Genomic DNA, 23,994 nt, shown 5'->3' on the forward strand with positions numbered 1-23,994 from the left:
TAAATACGTATTTGTCACCCTGACCACACTTTTAATCATTTATTTTTCCTTCTCTATGTTGCACTTCCAAAATGTAAAAGAACTAAGCTAAAATCAGAGATTTAAAATCAATGTCAACGGTGGAAGACTAGTATGCTCCTTATTTGACTAAATTAATATCATCTCTTGTTGTCTTTTGCACACAAGTATACCCAAGTACCATGGTGATGGTGGTGCAGCGAGGTGCCGTCAAACTATCAGTGTCAAAAAAACGGTGCCACGCAGAGACCTGCTTTGTTGCCGTGGCAACAGCAAGAACACAAAGGTCAAATTTAGACACTCCAGACAGATTAGATTCATCAAAAGCTACAGTTTCCCCTGACCACCGTGAAATGACAAATAAAAAAATACATAATTTATATATTTTTATAAATTTATAAAGCAAGGATTAGACAAACATGAGCCATATACAGAACAAGCAGCAGTTAAATTCACACTGAACAGGTTTCTTCCTGTTCACCTTTGTTTTCTTTTTTTGTTTTTGTTGCAACATTGAACTTAACCTTTAACCCCGCACAGCCACAAACTGCCACCTTTAACCCACACATGTCCACACACTGTTCACTCGTTGTCCCTCTTGCAGTCGTGTCATTGCTCCATAGTCAGTGAAATGCAGTGGCAGAGAGCGAGCAGCCCTCCAACGGGCTAAGAAACAAAAAGTCTGGGCGGTCCTTTGTTTTTGTTTTATTCCTCCTGCGGGAAGTCGTTTTGAGTCAGTGATAATATCACCTCATTTCCAGGTGGCGGTGGCAGGACGAGCGCCCGCACTCCCTTTGGTGCCCTTTGACCCCAGAGACTGACCTGAGCGACTTCGCAGGTCTCGCTCGGCGCTCTTGCTCTGCGCCTGCTCCTCGTCATACCTGATGGCACAGAGACAGCCCCTTCCCTTTTTAGAAGGCCTTAGAGTCTGATTTTTTTCAGGTCTTTATAAACACACAAATCCAATCCACAATCCTGACTTCAATCAGACACAAATCTGGCATTTGTTGGTGATGTAGATGACATCGATGAGTGCTCGGCTGCGATGACTCTGGCGTTTTACCCACACGTGACCCTTCGATAGCTCAGTTGGTAGAGCGGAGGACTGTAGCGAGATAATAGCCCAGATATCCTTAGGTCGCTGGTTCAAATCCGGCTCGAAGGAGTGACTTTTAAACCCCAATACTTTCATAATAGCTTCACCAACACACTCCTCAACAAGCAGATTACTTACCTACTATTGTTGTCAATGACAGTGCTACGAAACTATCCAAATTATGCGAACAACAAAACAAACCACTTCTTACTGAATGATACTGAACTTTATAAAATTTACCATCATTTGAATTAAAGTTCTACCTGAAGAGTTCAGTAGAGTATAGAAGAAGAATATTTCCTTATTTTCAGTGATACTGACTTTATTTAATACAAAACAAACCATTAAGTTGGGGTTGCTGGACAATTTTAGGCATAGCTGATGTTTACATGAAGCGTCTCTTGCACTTCACAGAAGAATGTAGATTGGCGGGTTATTTGTTGTGAGAGCATGCATCGGCCTCTTTAAATCTGGCAGAATATTTTTTCTCCTCTCAAAGCCGGATTTGAACCAGCGACCTAAGGATGTCTGGGTTATTGTCTCACTACAGTCCAAAAGTGCAGGTGAATCGACCCGTCTCCGTGTAGTGGATGACTGACGTGAGTTTATGAGCAATGAATAAATAAAGGATCTGGGCTGCACTTTGGATAGGTGTGGAAGGAGAGTGGTGATTCATAGGCTTTTCCGTCATCACCAAAGGTTCTGATGTGGTTTTAACTCTCCTTCCTTACTACAGTCGAGGAATGTGTTGGTGGTGAAGGTATTGTAAAGCTCTCTGGGTTTAACAACTGAGCAAAGGGTCACGTGTGGGGAAAAAGGCTGAGTCATCACAACCGAGCACTCATTGAAGTCACAGTCAAAAAGGGAAGGGGGGGCGTAAAAATCATAAAAGTCTGTCCTTCGAGCCAGATTTGAACCAGCGACCTAAGGATGCCTGGGACTCTCTCGCTACAGTCCTCCGCTCTACCAACTGAGCTATCGAAGGAAGGCAGCAGATGCTTTTTGCCGGTGTAGTGTGAGCGGTGAAGACTGTAGAAAATTTTAACCCCATAAACTGCAGCAGAAAAAAAGCAGCAGGAACTCCTCCTGTACAGTTTTAGAGCGTGCCTGGTTGCACATAGAGGTATGTGAGTTAGCTATTTGTTTTGAGGGCATGTATTAGCCTGTTTAGACCTGCTATGGGGAGTGATGTAATCTTTCAAATTAAAAGCCTCTCCTTAGAGCTGGATTTGTATGAGAAGTATGAGCCTGAAGTATTAGGTTGGCTATAGTAATACTGATGATAAACCATGAGTGTTGGCTGATTGTAATCAGAGAGACTAGTAGATCAGTATTAATATAAAATGCTGTTCTTAGAGACAGACTTTTTTTGAACCTTCACTTTACACCATTACAATCTTCTGCCATAAGATGGTGTGGCCCAACATTGATATTTTTAGCTCCCACCTGACTCTCCCTGCCTGTCAGACTTACAGGACTTCGTAGTTGCCCAGGGCCTCTCGTGGCGGGCTGCGGTTCCACCGGCAGTCTGGGACGTCCCCGTTGGGCATGACGATGTTGAGGGTGTCGTTGATGAGGTTGTACTTGAGGATGCGGTCATTGGCCGTGCTGGAGGTCAGCGAGGGAGAGGCGTTGACCTGCAGAGCAAAAGAAAAAACATCACACACTGGAAGAAGAGGAGGGGAGGATGGTGGTCCAGTTTGCATTAAAAAGTAAATAGGTAGCAAATGTGTAAGGCTTAATAATGCACTCTCTCAACAGGCATTGTTTAATGCCTTAATATCGCCTGTCCTTATATAGAGGCTCTTATCAGGAAGGAAGTGTAGCTGCTAATGTGCTTTAACAGCTGTTCATACAGTCAAACACGAACATTAGATACACACTGGAAAAAATACATGGGTGCCAAGAGAGCTGAAACACACACACACTTCCATGAGCAGATGATACACCTACAGTACATTAGCTCAGTCTGCAAGAGTCTAAAAATTAGTTTGCATCACACATTTCACAGATTCTAATCTCAAACATGCTCACACAACAAAATCCTGCTATCCTAGTATTTTATTTTTACATTTTGTTTTACAAATGTGTGCAGTGAGTGCCCTCTAGAGGCTGAAACCTGGCCATTGCAACTGAATTATCCTATTGCATTAGGTAGTTGACATCATCATCGTCATCATCAAGAAAACTGACCAGCAGTTCACTGATGGTTTATAGCATTTGTCAGAACAACAACATGAAGTGGTAAAAAAAACTTATGATATATTAATCAATAATGAGTTTGTGAGCAATTTGGTTCTGAGGTCAGCTTTATGTGAGTGCTCGAAAACAACACAACAAAGGAAGCTACAGAGGATTAATGAACGAAGCATGAGTGGGTTTGTGGCACAGGTCCCTCACTGAGGAGCGTTCATGCCCTACAACCAACTTTCATGTCGCCCAGAATAGATCAGATTAGTGAACAGAAATAGTCCAGCCCTAGCCTGGAAACCCGACAACGCATTGTACAGCTGTCAAAACGAGCGCAGCTAAATGTGACAGTCCAATAACAAGTGCACTATGTCCTCATTATATTAAGCTATAAAAGACACACCTGAATACAAACATATCAGAGAGATTACATATTAGATAAGTGGAGTGTTGTGTGTTGCAATATTAAATGACTCACCTCAATAAGCCATGGCTTCAGCTTGTCATCAATAATGATGTCATAGCCATAGCACTCAAAACAGTGCTTGTCATTGTTCATCACAGGCTGTGAGAAAACGAGAGGAGAATCAGGAAGAGATATTTAAAAAATAACTTTTCTAATGCAGCACACCAAGTGATTTAACAGGACAGGATGTAGAAACTATTAGTGCACAAAGCAGCTGGTGTAACGAGGCCTCAGAGGGGAAGTGAGTCAGATCACTGAGGAGAAAAGAGAAGTGTGCATTCCACTGAGTGCTAAAAACAAACGAAGACCTCAACACATCCAGGTGGTTTTACAGCTGTGTGTGATGTGAGACTGTGTGTGAATGCTCTCATTCATCCAGGTCATAGTCATTTCCAAGAGTTTAAATCAAGGCAAATGGACTCAAGGATTGTTTTTTTTGAAGATGTTTCACCACTCCCCTGAGTGGGGTCACCTGTGTCCCCAATCATGGCCAACCTTTACATAGAAGTAGTGGAGGCTATAGCCCTAGCTTCCTTTCCGGGAACAGCTCCATCCCACGGGTTCAGATATGTGGATGACACATGGGTGATCCCAAGGAAGAAAACTCCCAGAGACAGACAGAGCAATGTAATCTATGCAGTTCAGTGCAGTGAGGAATGCTCTGATCTCTATATTGGTGAAACCAAACAACAAGGATGTCCTCAGGACAGGAGAGCCACCTCCTCAGGACAGGACTCAGCTGTTTGCCTACACCTCAAAGACAGCAGTCACTCCTTTGAGGACAAGAGTGTCCACATTCTAGACAGAGAGGACAGATGGTATGAAAGAGGAGTCAAAGAAGCATCTATGTGAAATTGGAAAATCCCTCTCTAAAGAGAGGAGGGGGGCTGAGGCATCAGCTCTCACCTGTCTACAACTCTGTCCTTTCATCTCTGCCCAGCAGGTTTCATCCCCATCCAAACTCTAACGATGGGCCATCAACTAGTCCTGCACATGGCCCAGACACAGTTTCTGGTCGTTAACTGACCATTAACCATCAAGAGTGATCTTAGTCATGTGAGTTCCTGTAAGATCCACCTACAGAGGTCCTGAAGACATAAAAACACAGATTCCTAACCAGAGCAGCAGCAGAACTGAAGAAGCCACTCTTGAGCGGGCGAAACGTCTTCAAAAACCAATCCCTGAGTCCAGTTGCCTCGATTTAAACTCTTGGAAAAGAAACTCTATTTATAATATAACACCAGCTTTTACCAATTAAATGTCCACGTGTGTATAAAAATGTATGTTTTAACAACTATGTCGTTTCGGAGTAAAAATCCACTCACAGCTACGGCTTTCAGCGAGTGCACCACGATCCAGTGGATCTGGTCAAACAGCCGGTTGGTCACCTCCTTTCCTCTGGTGCTCTCTAGGTACAAACGGAGGTTGCTGACTGTCCACTTACCTCCGTGGACGTGGTTGTAGTCATCCTGCAATAAAAACAAACACGTATTACATGTAAGATGTTTGAATCAATGTAGGTTTAAACTGAACTTGTTAAACCTCTATGTTCATTTTTGATCCGTTAATGATGAGGCACAAAGGCCTACAGTGATTACAGGCATATGTCTAAAAGTTTGTCCTTTGAGCTGGATTTGAAACAGCGACCTAAGGATGCCTGGCACTGCCCACTACAGTCCTATGTGCATTGACTTTGATTGTGTTGTCTTAGTGGGTGACTTTAACATTCATGTTGATAATCCTAATGATGGAAGTGCCAAAGAACTCTTTAACATCCTGGATAGCTTTGGGCTTTCACAGCATGTAACAGACTCAACACATAACAAGGGACATATACTGGATCTAGTTATCTCCAAAGGTCTGAACATCTCTGAGGTTGTGGTGACCGATGTTGCTCTTTCTGATCATTACTGTGTTGCGTTTAAAACGACCAACCCTGCTAATCCCAACAAGGTAGAAGGAAAGGTGATCAGAAAGCGTCACATTAATGATAACACCTGTGCACTGTTCACACAGGCTTTTGTACCATCACCAACCCTGCCCACAGCTCCAGTTGATGACCTTGTAAACAGTTTCAGTTCCAAAGTTATGACTGTTATTGATTCAATTGCCCCAATCAGAACGAAAGTTCTGTCAGGAAGGAAAAAGTCACCTTGGAGAAATGCCACACTGGTTAAAGCTCAAAAAAGAGTCTGCAGACAGGCAGAACGCAGATGGAGAAAAACTAAACTCCAGGTTCATTATAACATTTACAAAGAGAGCCTACATAACTACAACCAGGAACTGAAAAATGCAAGACAATCCTATTTTTCAGAGATCATCGACAGGAACAGCAACAATGCTCGCACATTGTTCTCTGTTACAGACAGACTGACAAACCCAGGAGTGTCAGTGCCACCTGAACTGCTGTCTAAAAAGTCATGCAATGACTTTGCATCTTTTTTCACAGATAAAGTGTTAAAAATAAGACAAACAGTCTGTAGCTCTAGCTCTAGCAAAACCATAATGTCACTTGTGCCTCCTCATCCACCAGTTAAGCTGGCACTTTTTAACCTTCTAGAAAATACAGCACTGACAGAAACTGTTAAACAGTTAAAACCCACAACATGCTCACTTGACAATCTGCCTACACATTTTCTTAAAAACGTTTTTAACTGCATATTGTCAGATGTGTTGCAGATTGTTAACAATTCTCTTCAGTCAGGGCAATTTCCCCAGGCCCTGAAAACTGCAGTAATCAAACCTCTGCTGAAAAAATCAAATCTGGATGCTTCAGCAATAAATAACTACAGGCCAATATCTAACCTTCCTTTTCTGGGAAAGGTCATTGAAAAGGCTGTTTTTCAACAAATTCATGCATTTTTGGTGCAAAACAATCTTTTTAATGAATTTCAGTCTGGATTTCGAGCACACCACAGCACTGAGACTGCACTTATTAAGGTCTTAAATGACATACATCAGAACAATGATGCATCCAAAGTCTCCGTCTTAGTACTGCTGGACCTTAGTGCTGCATTTGACACAGTTGATCACAACATACTGCTCGACAGGCTGGAGCAGTGGGTGGCTGGCACTGTGTTAAACTGGTTCAAATCTTACTTACATGATAGGGACTACTTTGTGTCAATTGGTAACTATGACTCTGACCGAACTAAAATCACATGCGGGGTTCCTCAAGGGTCCATTCTTGGACCACTTCTGTTCAACATCTACATGCTGCCCCTAGCTCAGATCATAGAACAGCACAACATCTCCTACCACACCTATGCAGACAACACACAGCTTTATATATCAGTGTCATCACATGACTACAGTCCCTTACACTCACTAAGTAAGTGTACTCAACAAATCAATGAGTGGATGAGCCAGAACTTTCTCCAGCTCAATGCTGACAAAACAGAGATGATTGTTTTTGGCCCCAAAAATGAAAGAGCTAAGATCAGTGCTTACCTTGACTCCATGTCACTGAAGGTCACAAACCAAGCCAGAAATCTCGGTGTAATACTCGACTCAGACCTGAATTTTAACACCCATGTAAAAGCCATTACTAAGTCTGCCTATTACCACCTGAAAAACATTGCTAAGATCAAGGGCTTTCTGTCCAAACAAGACACAGAGAAACTTATTCATGCATTTATTTTCAGTAGGCTAGATTATTGTAACGGTGTCCTCACAGGTCTTAGCAAAAAATCAGTCAGGCAGCTGCAGCTGGTCCAAAATGCTGCTGCTAGAGTTCTGAGTAACACCAGGAAAATGGACCACATCACACCGGTCCTCAAATCACTGCACTGGCTTCCTGTGAGTCAAAGGATACATTTCAAAACTTTACTCCTGGTCTACAAAGCACTGAATGGTCTTGGACCAAAATACATCCTGGACTTATTGGTTCCCTATGAACCATCCAGACGCTTGAGATCATCAGGGACAGGCCTACTGTGTGTACCCAGGGTCAGAACCAAACAGAGTGAAGCAGGATTCAGTTATTCTGCCCCTCACCTGTGGAACAGCCTTCCTGAACACCTGAGGTCTGCTCAGACAGTCACTTCATTTAAGTCAGGCCTGAAAACACATTTGTTTACTGCAGCGTTCTCCTAATTTCTTGACTGCACTCTTCTCATTTAATCATCCTGATTTTATTTGATGTCTTTTATGATTTTATTCTTTTTATGATTTTAATTTCCTTCTTAATTTAATGTTTTAAAATGTTTTTATTCTGTGATTTCATCTTATGTAAAGCACTCTGAATTGCCTTGTGTATGAATGGTGCTATATAAATAAAGCTTGCCTTGCCTTGCCTTGCCTCCACTGTACCAACTAAGTTATCGAAGGGACACAAAGAGCTGACCAGTCCGACTCAATGCGTCCCTCTTTGACTGCTAATCCTGTTTGAATAACAATTTGTGACTCAGAGGGAATCCTGTGACTTTCAGTGTTTACAGCCTGAGTTAAGTTTCGCACCTAAAAGTAACTCCTTCGAGCCGGATTTGAACCAGCGACCTAAGGATGCCTGGTACTACCCACTACAGTCCTCCGCTCTACCAACTGAGCTATCGAAGGCTTGTTCACAGGTGCCCAAAACGGCCATGGAGAAGTACCATGTAGGTGTTCTAATGACGTTATTGTACAAAAAGTTCCAGTGCCGGCTTGTGTGATGTTCCACTGACTCACCCCGTGTTTCTGGATGGCCACGTTGGTGAGGTGGACAAACATGTTGTCTAGTTCACTGGTGCTGGGTGTGTACTTCACTGTGCAGAATCTGCAGAAGCCCAGCTTGTACCTGAGAGAGGTCAAATACACAACATTACAAAATGTTTACCTTTATGTTATGTTACATGGTTTTTTACATGTTGTAGGCTCACATGTAGCATTTCAGGGGACGATACGTTGTCACCAGAACGTAGAGACGCAGGTCGAACTTCTTCCCTCCTATCAGCAGAGGATTGTCGATATAGAGGGAGATGACATAAGCCTCCTTACCGCTCGATGCTGCCACAAACCTGGAACAAATCAACAACTTCTATGCAAGCTGAAACATGAGATGAAAGTTTGCGTTTCTGTGCTGTTGTTGTAGACTCACGTTGAGGTGCGGCTGTCTCTCGACCACTTTTTGATCTGTGACAGTTTGTTGATGAGGAAGATGCCTTTGCCCTGAGCCTTCCCGCAGGGCTTCATGATCCAGGTGCTGGACGGATTCTTACGGAACTCCTCCACAAACAGATTGTAGTCAGCAGGGAGCATAAATGTCACAGGGACGAAATCTGTAGCAAAAACATCATCAGCTCTGTGTTTTAGAGCAGAAGATCTCTGGATGTCTAAACTCACCCAGATAGATGTATTTTCCGTTCTCATCCTTCTCTGCGAGCGGACTGTTTTCCTTCTCCAGCTCCTTGCGGTAGCGTTTGATGTTCTTGATCATCAGATCCTTTCTCGTCAGCTCATAGTGGTTGGGGAAGTGGTTAACCATCTGGTCATCTGACAGGCGGTAGCCAGTGTCCACACTGAACACATTCCTGATGGTCTGGATGCTCATCCTGCACGTAGGCACAAAAAAACTGAATTATACAAATCTGAAGAGTCCGAATCTTAAAAACCACCTACGTAATTACATGTATTAATACAATAAATGGCATTTTTCCACTGTATTCACAGTGTAGTTCAGGGAGTGGAAATATGCACATGAGTATGGGTCAACCTTAAAGTTCCTGTGCTCAATAAGAGCGGTTCTCCAGCCCAGAAAGAGTTCCTACAGGGGGCGGAAACATGTAAGAAGGTGGAAGTCACCCGAAAACAGCCTGTTAGTTCCTGTGGTGAGAAAGATGTCAATGATTTATACATTGTAAACAGCTTTGAAATAGGCCCTACAAAGGAGGTTGGAGCAGAGGAAATATGCATGTAGATATGGAGGCCTGAAAGAGTTTCTACAGATAGAGCTAAACAAGCAACAAGAGCAGGCTGCCATAAACCAGCATGTTACAGAAACAGCCTTATTGTGAAAATATGTATAAAAACCTCCTTTGGTGGAGTCACAGTTGAGAGTGACATTTCTGTAGTGCTTCAGTTCTTTGATTTTGTCTAGACTACATGAACACAGACACTTTCAGTGTTTACAGAGTGATGTGATAAATTATTTTTCACCTAAAAGTACCAGATTTGAACCAGCAACCTAAGGATGCCTGGCACTCCCACTACAGTCCCCTGCTCTACCAACTGAGCTATCGAAGGTCCAAAAACCATACTCTGGGTGCCGGCAGAAGGTCCTCCACACTCCAAGCTGATGATTGCTTAAAACTCCATGTCAGCGACGCACTACTTGAACAGGGACAGAGCAAATTTGACAAACAAAGGTCATCAAGATTTCCAGTGTTTACAGAGTGATGTGATTTTTTTCACATAAAAGTCACTCCTTCGAGCCGGATTTGAACCAGCGACCTAAGGATACCTGCCACTGCCCACTACAGTCCTCCGCTCTACCAACTGAGCTATCGAAGGTCCAAAAACCACACCCTGGGTGCCGGCAGACGGTCCTCTACACTGCAAAATCCTCCCTGGGTAGAGTCACAGTTTGGAGTGACAGTTCTTATATCACCCTAAAAACAGCCCTGAAAGAGTTCCTATATAAGAAGATCCAATGCTGCTACTGTTATTTCCTGTAGTGGAAAAACAACTTTAATATATACATACATACATACATAACGCCATACATATGGCTTTATGTAAGAAGGACTGTAAAGGCAGGACTTCCTCCACCCATCTGTACAAATCTATACAGTGTTTGATGTGTAGGAACTAAAGATGTAGGTGGGATGTTGATGGAGAACATACCAGTAAAAATTCCAGTCCTCGTTTTCTGTGACTTGGATCCATTCTCTTTTCTCAAAGTTGTTGACGAGCACTGATTTCTCAATATCTGTCACCCACTTCACCTTCCCGGCCATGGTGCCTCCCACAAAACAACACATTTAAACACACGTAAACATGGAAACAATGCACACAACGTCAAACTGCATGATGTTGCTTTGCACTAAAGCATTTAGCACTGCATGGTCTTTACCTACTTGCAAATCAATGTCAGGAAACAGTCAGTCATCAGCATCAGCTAGTCGGGCTGGCTCGGTTAGCAGGTGCAAGCACCGTTAGCACCTGCTAAACAGCTGCCTCCATGCTAGCTTCTTTCATGCTAACAAGCTGCATATATTGATCCAAGCAGGCGCCGTGAAGCTGTGACGACAACGCCCTACACAGCCCTGTACTTTTCACAATAAAAGTCTTTTGTTGTTGAAATGTTTTAACACACCTGTGTTAAAAGTACGATTTTAGAGTGTGAGAAATGTCCGAAGAAAACACTTTAAAGCATCGTTACGGGTTTGGTCCTTCCGGGAGAATAACCTAGCAACGGAGGACGAAATGATGTCATTGCAAGGTGTCGTTACGGCAACAGGACAGCAGGGGGCAGTGTGGGACTGTAACTAGACCCCATTACAAACGTCTTATTTATATTTTTAATAAATAAAATTAAAATATTGTAGCCACAAAGGACAACGTGTGCTATTATAAATAGCAACTTGTAAAAATAAGTATATAATATTTAAATATTTAGCTTGAACAGTAGAATATAGTCAATCAATTTGCAGGAAATACAGCAGCAATATCACCAACAAAGTAATTTATAATTAGACACAAATAAAATGATGAAGAATAAAATAAAAAAATATATATAGGAAACAGAAATGTGGCGGATCATTTGATCATTACGGTGTTTGAGAACTTTCCGCGCTGCCTCAGGTAAAGGCGTGGCCAATCACATTTTGTGGCAGTTACCTGAGAGCAACAAGATTAAAGGACGCTGCTGTGAGTATCAGAAACCACCTATTGATTATCGCTTTATTCGAACATTCTCTTGTAAATGTCATTGATCATGTCCCTGTGTTTGTTTCAGGGCGGCGTCCATTTTAATCTACACAAAAGGTACATTTACTTTCCCTTTTGTTGTTGTTGTTGTGCGTGCACCTGTTTACACCTGCTAGCCTTTATGTTCGACTGCTACGCAGAACAGTGTTATTACACCGCGCTGTAGTCGCTCAGATACAGGCTAAATATCATGTTAGTTTCAGTTTGTAATGTTGTAATTGAGTAGTGATCTTATAACGACCTCTGTTTGTTTTCAGAGAGAGGTGATGACTTCATGTCTTTGTTATGACAAAATGCAAACTACCATAGCAAAAAAATGGCTTAAGTAATGCTTAAAAAAACCCCTGACTGTCGTAATGATCAGTGTTGTTCTGTTACATCACCTTAAAGCTGTGTTTTACCAACATAAACATGCTGTAAAGATAAAAACATATATTAAATAACAGAGAAGTTTGTGATAGATGTTTAATATTTGAAGCATGTAGACAGACTCTTTGGAGCTGATGTTGTTTTCTTGGTAAAACGTCAGTTGAATTATGGAAATGGAGTATTTGCATTAAAGGACATGAGTGCAGGTACAACAGGAACTGATCTGAGGACAGGTGCAAGTAGGAGGTTAGAAACCTGCTCCGTCAGGGCGAAGCAGAAAACAACAAGTCTTACACACAGACACGAAGGCAAATCAGATGAAGACTTTGCTGCATCACACACGTTCACTGCACGTAGAAAGGACACAACTTCATCCAGCACATGACGTCATCTCTTCAAATGCAGTAGGGGCTGTATGTGTGTTTTTTTTTGTTAACTCTCTCCGTGGTAACACAGCCGCCACCTATCCTGATCACATGACCCAGTATTTACACAACCTGTTTATGAACGTTGGGACAAAGATAACAGGCCGACGCTCACAAGCTGTGGCACCATTATCTGCCCTTAATGATGATCTTATCGCTTTATTTCACATGTACTAATATGAATGCGTCACAGAAAACAAGATGGTGGAGCAAACCAGACGTCCGAGTCGCGTGGTGTCCCTCCAGGCTGGACCTAGTGAGGCTGACGCCGGCACCCTGCTAGACGTGAACCTCAGGTACAGTACAGAGGAGTCCCTGCTGCAGCGTGACTAACCACAACAGACGGTGCCTCAGGCTAGTGTGTCTACCAAAAACACCCAAAGGAGGCTTCTGTTTAGCTGTAATCTCTCCTTTGTTAAACTAAATTCTCTTCTCCAGGATCAGCGACAGGGCCGCTCGCGTCTTTGGCAGCCAGCTGGCTCTAATCGGAGACCAGTTGAACCGGGAGGTGAGCAGCAGGCAGGCAAACTGGCTCCAGACCCCTCTGCAGCTGCTGAGGCCCGCCCGAGCCCTGACCAGGACCATGTACAGGTACCAACCTGTCCCCCTTTCCTGCTGATTCACTCATCAGATCTCTGTGTGATCAGCTCTTGGTGGTCTCTCTCTCTTTCAGGGATTTCCACGGTCAGCTGCGGGGCTTCCAGGGCCTCTCGGCTGCAGTGAAGGCCTGGATAGTGAGCACTGCACCCGGGCAGGGAATCCTCAGAGCAGAGGGAGTGACAGCCTGGGTAACTGTTTCTCAGATCGATTACTGTATCTGTGCCACCTTGATATTTACTTCATCTTATCTGTAAACTGCAGCACCTCAGATTAGATGGATGTCACTACAATAGTTTAGTGTGAATATTTTGATTTTAGATGACTATATCTTAATTTTAAAGAGCTTTAAAAGACCAAACAATTATCATTTTAAGTGCCAAAATATAGGAAAAAAATCACTTAAGTAATCTCAGCGTTTAATTAAAAAAATTAGTGTGTAAACAGGATGTAGCAACCAAATAAATCCAGTAAAATGCCCCAGTAACTTTATTAAAACTGTGATGAATCTGCTGTCCAAATGCATGTTGGGATGTTTCCTGATGTGCAGTGTAGTTTCTAGTAATTCTTGCATAATTTAAGCAAATCCCAGCCTCTGGTCAAATTATAGGAACAGGAAAGCAAATGCAAATGTATTTTAGTTCCAGATATTATGCAGATACAGACTGTATGTTACTAAAGAGGTCACAGAAGTCCGGGTGGTTCCGTTGGACTAACACAGCCTGAAACAGTACGAGTGATGGTCAGTGGCAGGAGACAATTAATCTTTTAAAATGTGCCATAATCATTTTGTTAGTTAGTCAGTATGGGACTTTAAAAACACCCCTAAGTGACATCGACCTCGTTTTTTGGTCTCTTCAGGTGTCTGGTTTCAAACCCGTCCCCTGTGCTGGCTGGACTGGAGGAGCTCTGCTGGCTGCTGCACTTCTGGCTGCAGTCAGCATACTGAGTGTGCTGTGGACAGAGCAGAAAGCCTCATGAAAAGGGCCATGAGCGGGTCTGTAATGGCCATTATTTAAAAAAAAAAAAAAAGTTTGCAACGAGTGACGATTACTGCTAACTGATTTTGTTTCCCTTGCTGTTTACTTTCTCTTTTTATACTGTTGTAATGAGCGGACAGTGAAGGATCTACTGGGAATGGTTTGAATCAGACTTACAGGGTTGCCTATGGAGCTGGCGGGTGTACTGTAGCTGAGACATGAACTGTATTTATGTTTGCCATGACTGGACTGTTGCTGGTTTGCAGTCTTTTGTACTTCTTACTGGTTTAAGAGGCTGAGATTTTTACAGATGATATGTAGCCCTGCTGAGTGTAAAATGAGGGAGCTGGACTTTCTGCTGCAGATTTAAAAAAAAAATGCTTTTTCACATTATGCAAATAAACTTAATTATGACAAAACTTGACATATTTAATTACAGAGTTTTATGTGTAGCAGGTTGAGTCCAGGCCTCTGAGACGATCAGTCTTCGTATGTAGTCACTTCAACGTGACTGTATGTTTTGTACGCCTTCCTGTTGCACTGCTGCAGCGTGACGCCCAGCTGCTTCCCCGGTCCCACCTCAAAGGTTTGCGGAAAGCTCTGTCCCTGTGACCTCTCGTAGATCTCGTGCAGAGTCTGCTCCCATTTCACCGGTGACACCAGCTGCTTCACCAGCTGCCTCCGCACGTGGCTCTCATTCATGTAGCGTTTGCCGTCCACGTTGGAGTAGACGTTGATCTCGGGACGTCGCACCTGGGCGGGAGGAAACAGTCACGTTGATGAAAAGTTAGAACGATTTCTTAGGTATAGGTGCAGAGAGTCAATCCTCACAGACATGTTAAAAATGTCAAACAGCTGCAGCAGAAATGAACATGTTTACAGCCTAGTACAAAAAAAACCCTAAAGAGTTTGTTTCTATATGAAGTCTAGCTTCACTACCCGATTAGCAGCTGACGACAACAATACTTCCTCCTTTTTTAGCCAACAATAACTAACTAAATACAAGTGTACTGCAGAAATGAGCATCTGACACAGACCAGTCATTAACCACCTCTGGGATTTATTTAAGGAGTATTTTAGTTGTGTGTCTGTTCCATCCCCTAACAAGGAGGAGGCAGGGTTTATAACCTATACTGAGGTCAGCCACCAGGGGGCGATCAAGGCCTTACTTTTGGAAGGCTGTCGCATCATTCAATAATGTTTCATTGAAAAACCAAAAAGTATCTTTGTTGATCTCCTACTTCATGACTCTTTGCACTCCAGCCTTTGCTAGCCACAGATTTGAACATAGTCGCTGTTAGAAGCAAACAGCAAGTCTGGGTTACACTGTATGTGACAGATGGTCTACAGTGGTTGACTGACCTCTACCTGCTGCAGCACCTTTCTGAGGGGTTCGGTCGCAGACGACATCAGCTCAGTGTGAAAGGCTCCGCTGACTGGGAGGGGTTTGGTCCTTAGGAACTGCAGACGCCGTGAGTTCTGCTTAAGGAAATCCAGGGCCTGAAGACACCACATGATGCTTTCCATCATTTAACTAATGAATAATATATATATATAAAATAGTATGTATCCATACCTGCTTGTGCCCTGCGATGACTCTGCCATCAGGGAACAGGTAGTTGGCCACAGAGCACACGGGCGCCTCCACCCCCAGACTCTTGCAGTGCTCTTTAGCCTGCAGGCAGGCGTGTTTATACTGAGCAAATGATTTTCCAATGACCGACAGCATCCCACTGGGAACCAGCTCCGAGGCTGACTGCATGGCCTCCGCCCGCACCTTCACTGCATACAGAGCTAAACGACACAGCAGGACTCCATCAGCTAACAGCAAGTCTGACTAATGCAGAAACAGGAAGGCGTGTCGCGTTTACCTTCTGCAAAGTTTATGGCACCAGAGAAGACGAGCGCAGCGAATTCACCCACGCTGAAGCCTGCAGCAGCGACACACGTCTCAATGGCCTGCGGAAAGAGTTAAAAAGAAAAACACAGTAAAATACATCAATAAAAATATCATTTCAACAATACATTCAAAACAAAATATATTCATCATCTGAAAGACTTTTTTTAAATACTTTAAGCCAGTAAAATAAGTAAAAATGACCCAAAGTGAGAGCTAATGTATATGTATATTTGTTCATCAAATGCTCCAGAATTTAATTACAGCAACATCTGACAGGCTGCAACAAGCCATTACTTTGGCATTTCCCTTTAAAATGTGACCATAACAGTAACACTGTTCTGACAGACACCTTTGGGTTCTCCTGGTTCAGCCGCTCCACCGCAGCCAGGGAGGTGACAAACACGGCCGGCTGACAGTGCACCGTCTTCATCAGTTCCTCCTCGGGCCCCTCCAGGCACAAAGACAGCAGGTCGTATCCGAGAATCTTCTGTGCTACGGAGAACATTTCTTTAACGTTGGGGTACTTCAACAGTCCTCTGCCCATGCCCACAAACTGGCTACCCTGACCGGGAAAGAGCAGCACAGAGCAGCCGCTGGGGTCCTTCCTGGGTCTCCAGGAACGTTGCAGCGGCTCCATGGCTTGCTGGCTGTCCGCCGGAAAGACGGACGTTTCGTACGGAGGAGATCTATCTGGGGAGCCCCGCTGGTTGGTGGACAGTCTCCTGCTCAGAGAGACCAGCGGCCTGACCTTCGGTCTGGAGGCCACCGCCAAACTGACGACCGCTGCCGCCAGCATGAGTATTAACACCAGTTAAAAAAACGACACACAAGCCGCTGATAAACCGTAACTGACAAGTCAATACTGCCTGAACTATACTATCATCTCCACCGGCATGACAGCCCAGAGGACGCCGCCATGTTGTTTGATGCGAATGGTTTACTTCCGGATAACAAGTTCCGGTTTACTTCCGGCTTTTGACGCTGCAGTGCCACCTCAGACAGGAAGTGTAATTGCAAACAGTAATAATAATTCTGTTAAAAATTTAAAATAAAACTAAATTCACTTTAACATTTTAATTTTATTATATATATAATTTATATATAATTTTATTTTATTATATTTAAAATGTAAAATTTATATTTTATTTATTAGTATTATTATTATTATTATTATTTCAAAACGGAAACAAATACAGACTAATAAAGTATTAAATAGTGTATAAATTGGTAATTTTTTTTAGTGTAATAAAAAATATTTACAAAAAATAAAAAAAAATCTAACCTATACTGTGGATTCATAATACAAAAAGGGGGTGTTTAAAATGATATTCTACAGTTAGCTACTGCTATAAGAGGTTTAAATACACCTTAAAGTGCATTGTAATTTTTTCAGCAACACCTGTGATATTTGCCACCATCTTGCCATCCAGTTTATTGGTAGAACACTTTGAGTATACAACAAACATTTTTCTTTCTATCACATACGTGACTTCCTGTGGGTTTAATCGTCAGATTACTGCAGTGATAAGAGGAGTTTCTCATAAATTAAATGTAGCCTCCTCCGTCTTCTGTTTAATGCAAGCTGTAACATGAGAGGTGGAACAAAACCACAGATATCACACAAACCGTGTCAGAATTCAACAAACTTTATTGTACAAAATGAATCATAGTAGATGTGTTTTCATTTAATCACATTGTTCTTGTCATCATCATCATTTTAGCCTGTAATTCAGAATATAAATATAATACAGAGCTTTTTGTGTTAATATCTTTGATCCTTTCGCTCAGTCTCACACAAACAAAGTCAACATTTTCTGATCACAGCTGTCCGTTGGGTTTTCCCTGCGACTCGTATGATTGGTCGGTCAGGTTGGCGGCCTCCATCTGCTCTTCCAGCGCTTCCTCGTCATAGTCTTGTGTCCGGCTGTCATGCTCGGCTCTGGCCTTGAATTTAGAGATAAACTCGTTGCTGGCCAGCGCTCCCTCTTTTTTGGGACATGTGCGGGTTGATAATAGTCGATTCTCCAAGCGCTCTGTGGACCGATTAGAACATGTGTTGAAGGCAACCAAAAAATAAATAAAATGATGATGATGGTGGTGAAAGTCTGGAGGCTGCAGAGTGTACTGCACCTGCAGGAGTGATGGGCGTCATCAGGCGGTTCAGCTGGACGTTCCAGTGCCGCACATGTTGACTGGCATTCCTCAGCTTCTCCTGAACCTCCTGCAACCAAAAACCAAACAAGCAGCCTCATCAGCGTTTCCTTTAAAAACATGAACGTCATCGTCTGTTGCTGCCTCACCTCCAGATGCTGGTGGCTCCTCTGGCGAGACGCTCGCAGGTCCTGGAGCTCCTGAGAGGCGGAGTAAAGAGCGGAGGGAGTGTCCTCGTCTGTGCAGCTGTCTAAGACCTCCTGCAAGGGTTTGAGGCTCTGCAAGGCCCTCTGCTGCTCCTGGAGGAGCTGAAACTGCTTCTTCTTCTCCTCTTCAGCCTGCAGCAGCCTGCAGACAGGAATCGAAGGAAAGATACAGTTATTGATCTATATTAAAAATACATAAATTTAACCCCAAGAACATGAGACAGACTGAGGCAGATTGACCTCTCCAGCTCCTGCCTGGCCCTCTCCTCTTCCAGCCGAGCCTGGATCTCCATGTTGAGCGCCATCTCCAGTTGCTGCTGTGTCAGTTCTAGCTCCTGGATCCTCTTCTTCTGCTGCTCGGCCTCCCTCTCCTTCTCCTGCATCTCTGCCTGCATGCTGTCTCTCAGCTGGACACACACACAGTGAATCACCTTTTCTGGGAATGTCGTAACTATTCCTCCATGTTGTTAAAGGGTTTATAATGCCAAGTGTTCTTGCTGCAGATTATAAATACAACTTTTTCCTACCATCTCTGCCTCCTTCAGCTGCCTCTCCAGCTCCATCTGCACCTCCCTCTGCCTCCTCCTCTCCCTCTCTTCAGCCTCTCTTCGGCGAATTTCCAGCTCCCGTGCATGCTGCAAATATAAATCTATAAACATCACTGCGGCTTTAGAGGAACTCTCCCTGCTGTTCTCTCTTACCTGGATGATGCTTTCGATCTCTAAATCCTGCCTGTCTCTCTCCATCTTCTCTGTCTCCTGGGCGTTCAGCTCGTCTGATTGGCTGCTGCGGCTGCTGCAGCTGCTGTGGGCGCTCCGGCTGCGCTCTCGCTGGCTGTGCTCACGCTGGATCCGTCTCTTCAGTTTGAGCTCGTGGTGAAGGGAGGACTTCCTCTCCACCTGAAGACGGAGGGCTGTTTGAATTGCTGAGGCAACACAAACACAGAAAGACCCTGTCATTTAACACTTGGCACAAAAAGAAAAAAATGTATTTAAGCTCATGAATGTAAAGAGGTATTTCTTCTTGGTTCATCACAAGAGAAGGCTTGTGTGAGCAGTCATACTCACTGCAGCTGTGTTAAACGTTTTATTTGAGGAATGACTCATGATGAAGTTTTGGCTAGAGCCTGCAGATTATGTGCAGGCAGTCAATGAGTAACCCAAACAAGTCTGTAAAAGCGCAACTTTTACAGCCTAAAATACCCTTCCAACAGTTCACACACTGAAAGCTGCATCTTCTACTCCATCAGGGTAAACACAACTCCAAGATGTCAATAACTGCTGTTCCCCACTTGACCTCTAGGGGAATGGCTCCAAAAGTGAGACAATCCCTCTGGACATCTGTGTTAAAATGTCCAACCTTACAACGGCTTCCAGCTTCTATGACTGCCTGTCTGCCTCCGCTTCATTCCTGCTCCACCTATTCGCCTGTATTTGGATTAACTGCGAGTTTAGGTGGTGCCAACACCAAAACAGATTCAGAGCAGCTCAGAAACTGTTTATTGGTAGTTTTATACAGTCTGAGCTACAGCCATACCCCTTTTAAACTGGATCTGGGTTGTTTCTTGTCTGTTTCGTAGATGATTTGGCAACTTATTGGTTAACGTCAGACAAACCCGTCAACACACACTGCCGCCACACACGGTCTAAATCACATGTTTCTGCTCATACCTTGAGTCCACTCCACCTTCTGCCTCTGGTCGGACGCGCTCATCTCGTAGGTTTTGTTGTGCGTTTTCACACAGAACAGACAGCGCTTCCCCTCCCTGTCTGGAATAGGCTGAAACAGAAGAGGGAGACGCAGAGGAATGTGTGCAACCCACAGTGCGGATGAGTTTTTAACACACTTCACGTTTCCTCACCAACCTCTACGATGCAACTCTTATCCAGCTGGATCTCGCCTCTCTTGTCTTTTAAGTCCTCGCTGACGTAGTAAGACATGGAGGACGGCTTTAGCACGAACCAGCGCTCCGTCCAGTTCCGGCGAATGTGCCCCTTTTTCCACATGTAACCCTGACACACAAAGGAACAACTTAAACAAATAAATGAAGAGAGCAAACAAACTGCAGGCTGCAGATAAACTCACACTCTTCAGGACGTTGTGATACATCTCCAGAAACGTCTCATTCAAAGCCAGACTGAAGGCCTCCGCACTGGTGACCCTCAGCAGCCGGCCTGAGCCAATGCACTCCAGAAAAGTCCACACAGACATGCCATCTTCCCGCACTGCAGTATCTTCGGATAGCAAGTCCTCCAAGGGCTTTCCATCCCACTCCTGACTCATAGCGGTGGAGATTTTCTTTAACAGATACTCCACCTAAAAAGACGAGGACATATGGAAACATAAATGGATTTTTTTGCCGTCACCGACATATTATATTCTGCAGTGAACCGTTACAAGGGAAGGTTACTGTGCTGATAGCAGAAACACATTTTCATCTCTGCTGGCAGGAAACCGAAAGCATTCTGGAGGAAGTGCAGGAAGGAAGAGCCTCATTAACTTGCACTTTTTTTCTGCTGAGGAAAAAAAAGGACTCCTGCTAAAAGTCCTGATAGTGTGTAAGCAAAAGGAACTAACAGTCCTATTCTTATCTCTGCCTGTCCTTATGGAATGTTAAAGGGACAGTGTGTAAAAAAGGGTGCAAAACTTTCATAAAACAACTGAAACTATCAAGAGAATGTGAATAAATAAATCAATAAAATCATAGCACCCAGTTGTAATACCACTTTGTACCACTAGATGGAAACCACGAGTCAGTGTTGCATCTGCTCTGCTCTCAGTGCAACAAGAAAGAAAGAAGGCGTAGAATACAGGCTTTGTTTTTAGCTTAGCATAGCTTAGCTTCATGCGCTGCAGAAATAAGTGTGTATTACGGACGTAGCAGCGCCACCATCTTCCTTTACCTCCTCTGGTATCATCACCAGCGGGTATCGGTCCTCAGACAGGAGGTTGAACAAACAGAAGAGTTTAAAGGAGTCTCTCTCTGACAGCAGCGCCCCCTGTGGCACCTGCTGCTTGTAGTTCTTCTTCATGGTCATCATCCAGCACAGATCGTCAAACTTCTCCTTATCGAACATCCCCTCTTTGACCTGGAAACACACAAAAATAATAATAATAATAATAAATAATAATAATAATTTATGTCACCATAAATGACCTTTTTTATTTGTTATGTCACTATTAATGGCAAAAGATGTAAAAGAAGAACAAGGAGAGCAGCTGTTCTACTTGTGCAGAGCTTTCTTTCACCTTATCCAGTATGTATTTGTTGAGGTAGGGCATGTAGCCATGATTAGACACCGGGCCGTCATCATCGTCCTGGAAGTGTTCCTCCAGAGCGACCGGATCGTGTGGGATGTTCAGCACGGTGTACAGGTTGTGAGAAAGCACCTGAAGAACAAACACACACTTTAAATGCACACAGCCTGCTCGCTGCACACACACACACACACACACCCTGTTTCTTCATACATCTGCAAACACAAGCACGAGCATGTCAGGACAGCTTTCTGCTATTTCTCTGGATTCTTTACATCTGTGGTGCTTCAGTCAGGCATGCAGGCACTGGATGGAGAGCAGAATGACACAGAAATAACAGCTCTTCTGAGAGGGGCTACACATCATGTTGTGTTGCTTTTCTGGCTGTTAGCTGTGGTTATGTCACTGTTTGTTTGTAGGCCACAGGAAAGGTGTTGGACTTTGAGCCTGAAGCTGAAACAACAATTCTGAGCAGGCTTTGAGTCTTTAAATTTACACTACATAACACACACACTGTGTGTCTGTAAAGACCACTAACAAAATGAAAACACTGAGAATCACACCGTCTGACTGTGTGTCTGCTGTTCAGTGGACGCCCCTCGGTCTCAGTTTCCTGATCTTAAACTGTCTTACACTGCGTCCTGCTTACCTTCAGCTGCGATTTGGACACTTTCCCGCACTTCTCCACGTCCAGCGATGTGAAAGCGTACCAGATGGACTTGAGCAGTTCGGATTTTAGGTCCATTGTTTAGAGACCGCGGTGCGCGCAAGGCAAAAATAACTGCATGTCTATATTACGCAGCGGCTTTTTACGCACAGCTGCGGGACGAGAGCGCAGCGGCGGCGAGAACTGCCAAGTAACAAAAAACAGAGAGAGGCAGAGCAGAAACAACTGCGACCAACAGGAGTCAGATGTAGGGCAGACTTAAAGAGGCGGAGAGAACAGATGACGCCCCAAGTCCTCCATAGTGAACACAGATATGTCCAAGTTACTCCAGGATCCACTGAGCGCAGGCTGGATTCCTTTTGTTCAACTGATCTAGGGGGGTCAGCGCTGTTACCACAACCAGGAGGATCAAAAGGTTCACAGACACTCCCCCTCTGTGCACACGGCCTGAAGCCACATTTATATTAGAGCCTGTAGGGATGCAGCATTTTCACACTTTAACACAAGAGTGGTTTGATTTATGACAAATTTATAAAACATCTAAGTGAGGGCTGTCAGTTTTCCTTCATGAACATTTCTTCTAATTCAAGAGAAAAATTAAGCCTGACGCATAATAAGCAGCCAGAAAGCCCCTTGTGGTATTTTCCCTGAGTCAAGGTGTTATTCAGGCGTCTCTCAGAATGTCTGTGATGAAGCTGCCAGTCAGTGCTGTGGCCTAACCTCAGGCAGAAATAGATTAAACAGGGAGGATGTAATCAGACAGAAAGCATCCACGAGCTTTGTTAGAGCATAATGTAGGCTAATCAATAGCATAATTAGGTCATGATAATGGCTGTCATTGTGTAGAGGCCACAGCCTAAAGCCTGCCTGCCTGCCTGTCTGTGGCTGTCTGTTTTTGTGCTTCACACAAATTATTATTATTTTTCTGGCTCCATAAACTAATCAATGCTGGGTTGTGTTTGGTCACACTCAGCTGTGCATAACATTGATGTTGTGTCTCCCTTCAAGGGCACATGTAACCACCATGGTCTCAGGTGCACACTGGAAATGAGATGTCATTCAGTCAGCCATAACTCTGCATCGCCTGGACGGAGGTCTGAGGGAGGACCGACCACTCCCAGCAATGAACATTTACCCCTCTGACACACGTCCAGCGGGACCTTTCACCTAAAAATGAGGACGTAAAGCTCTTTAAAACGCAGGCAGGAGGTAAAATGTATTATTATTCCCCCATAAAGAAGAAGAAAATACCCCAGATGTTCTTCAAAATGTTTATTAGAGATAATTCAGGTATTACCCATGCACTGTATGGTGAATAATTGGTGCCATGATAAATATTTATTAAATTGCAGCACGGTGTCTAATCAATATCATATCCTAATGAGGCAAAGATTTTTGTTTATTGTTGACAGATACAGTTTATAGTCTCAATCATGCATGTGTGCAAAAATTACACATTAGATATGTTCTATCATATATTACAAGATCAATATCATTCCATTATGAAAGATGTGATGCTAATGCACTTTATTAAACATCTTCAAACTAAACAAAGAGCTGACAGTACACTCTCAGTTACTTTCTTTTAAAAAACATTCAGTACCACACACACAATTCATTATGCTAAGCTAGCCAACAGCCTGTTAGCATAGCCTACAGCAAAAGCATGAAACAACAAGGAGCTAGCTTAGCATTGTACACAGGTAACCATAAAATAAGTGTACTACCACTATAACCCTTCAACAGTCGCCATCTTGTGGGGA

General features: G+C 43.6%; 3 protein-coding genes and 3 non-coding genes across 10 annotated transcripts; 1 reads left to right on the forward strand and 5 right to left on the reverse strand.

Moving 5' to 3' along the window:
- Positions 1-263: 263 nt before the first annotated feature.
- ttll1 (tubulin tyrosine ligase-like family, member 1) lies at positions 264-11,134 on the reverse strand. 4 transcript variants are annotated; one of them, XM_028396847.1, is made up of 11 exons: positions 10,826-11,134; positions 10,593-10,713; positions 9,463-9,572; positions 9,093-9,301; positions 8,848-9,028; positions 8,630-8,767; positions 8,439-8,547; positions 5,096-5,239; positions 3,783-3,869; positions 2,588-2,751; positions 264-899 (listed from the first exon to the last, which is right to left on the reverse strand). In XM_028396847.1, exons 2-11 carry the CDS (start codon positions 10,632-10,634, stop codon positions 770-772), a joined length of 1,314 nt encoding a protein of 437 aa, XP_028252648.1. In that variant the 5' UTR covers positions 10,635-10,713; positions 10,826-11,134; the 3' UTR covers positions 264-769. The 4 variants fall into 4 exon arrangements, with proteins under 4 accessions (XP_028252648.1, XP_028252657.1, XP_028252666.1 ...); XM_028396856.1 differs by having other exon boundaries at positions 10,822-11,134; XM_028396865.1 differs by lacking the exon at positions 9,463-9,572.
- On the forward strand, positions 1,093-1,183 carry trnay-gua (transfer RNA tyrosine (anticodon GUA)). Its single transcript is given in 2 exon segments — positions 1,093-1,129; positions 1,148-1,183. It is a non-coding gene; the product is annotated as a tRNA-Tyr (tRNA).
- On the reverse strand, positions 8,240-8,327 carry trnay-gua (transfer RNA tyrosine (anticodon GUA)). Its single transcript is given in 2 exon segments — positions 8,240-8,275; positions 8,291-8,327. It is a non-coding gene; the product is annotated as a tRNA-Tyr (tRNA).
- Positions 10,172-10,259, reverse strand: trnay-gua (transfer RNA tyrosine (anticodon GUA)). The gene is given in 2 exon segments: positions 10,172-10,207; positions 10,223-10,259. It is a non-coding gene; the product is annotated as a tRNA-Tyr (tRNA).
- A 3,335-nt stretch (positions 11,135-14,469) lies between the features above and the next one.
- mcat (malonyl CoA:ACP acyltransferase (mitochondrial)) lies at positions 14,470-16,882 on the reverse strand. The gene is made up of 5 exons (XM_028400473.1): positions 16,299-16,882; positions 15,921-16,008; positions 15,626-15,843; positions 15,412-15,549; positions 14,470-14,802 (listed from the first exon to the last, which is right to left on the reverse strand). Exons 1-5 carry the CDS (start codon positions 16,743-16,745, stop codon positions 14,530-14,532), a joined length of 1,164 nt encoding a protein of 387 aa, XP_028256274.1. The 5' UTR covers positions 16,746-16,882; the 3' UTR covers positions 14,470-14,529.
- A 697-nt stretch (positions 16,883-17,579) lies between these two features.
- def6c (DEF6 guanine nucleotide exchange factor c) lies at positions 17,580-22,621 on the reverse strand. Of its 2 annotated transcripts, none has more exons than XM_028400441.1 (12): positions 22,214-22,621; positions 21,556-21,696; positions 21,210-21,395; positions 20,392-20,622; positions 20,172-20,318; positions 19,977-20,085; positions 19,008-19,231; positions 18,834-18,941; positions 18,547-18,713; positions 18,250-18,448; positions 18,080-18,170; positions 17,580-17,982 (listed from the first exon to the last, which is right to left on the reverse strand). In XM_028400441.1, exons 1-12 carry the CDS (start codon positions 22,307-22,309, stop codon positions 17,768-17,770), a joined length of 1,914 nt encoding a protein of 637 aa, XP_028256242.1. In that variant the 5' UTR covers positions 22,310-22,621; the 3' UTR covers positions 17,580-17,767. The 2 variants fall into 2 exon arrangements, with proteins under 2 accessions (XP_028256242.1, XP_028256243.1); XM_028400442.1 differs by lacking the exon at positions 22,214-22,621 and adding an exon at positions 21,778-21,928.
- Between the last annotated feature and the right edge of the window lie 1,373 nt (positions 22,622-23,994).

The sequence above is a fragment of the Parambassis ranga genome, chromosome 2 (genome assembly GCF_900634625.1).
Source record: "Parambassis ranga chromosome 2, fParRan2.1, whole genome shotgun sequence".
In the NCBI taxonomy this organism is placed as follows: Eukaryota; Metazoa; Chordata; class Actinopteri; family Ambassidae; genus Parambassis; species Parambassis ranga.